Source organism: Alligator sinensis, unplaced genomic scaffold (assembly GCF_000455745.1).
Source record: "Alligator sinensis unplaced genomic scaffold, ASM45574v1 scaffold1667_1, whole genome shotgun sequence".
Taxonomy (NCBI): domain Eukaryota; kingdom Metazoa; phylum Chordata; order Crocodylia; family Alligatoridae; genus Alligator; species Alligator sinensis.
The window spans coordinates 991,580-993,666 of NW_005842504.1; the positions used below are offsets into that span (position 1 = coordinate 991,580).

At 65.5% G+C, this 2,087-nt stretch overlaps 1 protein-coding gene across 1 annotated transcript in view; it reads right to left on the minus strand.

The window, feature by feature from the left end:
* Positions 1-2,059, minus strand: part of SPRED3 (sprouty related EVH1 domain containing 3) — a gene marked incomplete at its 5' end in the record, with an annotated part of 5,320 nt that extends 3,261 nt beyond the window's left edge. The window contains 4 exons of the mRNA XM_025213076.1: positions 883-1,044; positions 1,226-1,299; positions 1,743-1,911; positions 2,021-2,059. Coding sequence (XP_025068861.1) covers positions 883-1,044; positions 1,226-1,299; positions 1,743-1,911; positions 2,021-2,059 — 444 coding nt within the window. The remainder of the gene's footprint in view (positions 1-882; positions 1,045-1,225; positions 1,300-1,742; positions 1,912-2,020) is intronic.
* Positions 2,060-2,087: the final 28 nt, after the last annotated feature.

Genomic DNA, 2,087 nt, shown 5'->3' on the forward strand with positions numbered 1-2,087 from the left:
CAGCGGCTGCAGCGGTACCTGGAACGGGAGGATCCCGTGACTCCGGGAGCTGGGGCTCGGGGGACACCCCCTCCCCCTGCACGCCATCTCAGCCTCTCTGGGGTGATTCCAAACCCCGGCGCTGTCTCTTCCCCTCTTCGTAGGGGGTACGCCTCGTGCAAGCCCCTGGGGCAGCCACGCTCAGTGCGCACCTACACGTGCATCACCTGTGCATGCAGACCTGTGCACACTCAGCGCCCCCATGCAAGCACGCACACACAAACCGTGTACACAGGCACATATGCTCGCTCTTGGGCATGTCCGTGTACACACCCCTGTGTCCCCACACCTGTGCATACATGTACAACCTGGTGCACACGCCTCTTGTGTGTAAGCATGCTCACTTGTGCACATGCTTCCTGTACACACCCAAATCATGCGTGCACACACACACACTCGTCTACACATCGTACACACACCCCTTATGTACAGACAAGCCCCTGCACAAACACCCTCGTGCATGTGCACACAGCCCCTGTGCATACCCTTCTGCACACACCTGTGCAGGCACACACGCACACCTGTGCACACAGCCCCTCTTGCGTGCCCATGCACAGGCCCTCTCTGCACACCCACCCTCATGCTTACACACACCATGCATGCACACACACATACCTGCACACCGCCCCTCCTCATGCATGCCCACGCACACACCCTCTCCGCATGCATGCCCACACCTGTGCACGCACACGCCGACACACCTGCACATGCACAAACACACCTGCGTGCCCTGCTCCTCATGCGCGCCAGTGCACACACCTTCTCCACATGTACACCCGCCCTCGTGCAAACACACACACCCGTGCCCCACCCCCATCCCACACAGCTCCGGGCTCCCCGCACCTGGGCGGGCGGCGTGGCGGGCGCAGGGGCGCCGAAGGGGAAGTCCTCGGAGGCGGGCGAGCGCACGTAGCAGCTGGAGGACGACTCGCTGGTCACGATGGTGCCAGGCTTGGGCAGCATCTCCTTGCGGCTGTTGGACGAGGACTCGCTGTCCGTGTGCAGCTGCGGGTGGGGAAAGGGAGTGAGCCTGGGACCCCCGCCCCGGGGCAGAGCACCCCTTCGGTCTCTGCCAGTCTCCCATCCAGGCACCGACCGCACCCAGCCCTGCTTAGCTTGCGAGCCCAGCTGTACCCTGGTCCCCAGCAACCCCCCGCCAAGGGAGCGTCTGCACCCCCTGACTCACCGCGGCCGCGTCGTCCATGCCGTTGGCATCGTCCTGGGAGGAGGAGGAGGAGGAGGAGGATGGCGAGAGGGAGCCTGGGGTGGATGGAGAAGTAGCTGGAGTTTGCTCCCCTAAAACCGGCCCCCACATCCCTGCACCCCCAAAACCAGACCCCCTAGGTACCCAGAGAGACCTTTGCACTCCGAACCCCCCCCAATAACCAGCTAAGCACCAGCCCCCCCAAATCAGCCCCCCTGAATACCCTACCAGCCCCCAGCCTCCCCAAATCTACCCCCTGGGTACCCACCCAGGCCCCTGCACCCTAATCCCACCCCCCTAGATACCCCATCAGCCCCCCCACAGTTACCCAGCCAGGCTCCTGCACCCTTATCGCACGCCCCAGATATCCCACCAGCCCCCCAAATCTACCCCTGGGTACCCCACCAGGCTGCTGCACCCTGATCCTACCCCCTGGATACCTCCCCAGGGGTACCCAAGGAGGCTGATACCTCCCCCCCCAGGCCCTGGTGCCCCCCACCTCGGGCGAGCTCGTCGAGGGCGGCCTGGACGCGGGTCTCGAAGGCGGCAGCGTCTGCGGGGCTCTGGAAGGTCAGCCCGAACTTGCCATCACCCCCACGCCAGTGGTGGAAGATGGGGTTCACCTTGTTGTAGACGACGTCCCGCCGCAGCGTGCACTCCAGGATGGTCTGGGGGGGGGGGGGGGACGGGGGCACAGGTGTCAGGGAGGACTCCGGCATGGCCCCCCGGACCCCCTCCAGACCGGCACGCTCTCCCCGCTCCCCGCCAGGAGCTTACTGCCTGGTCGCGGAGCCGCTCGCCGCGGATGAGGTAGTGGCGGGGGGGGAGCCCAGAGGTCGCGACG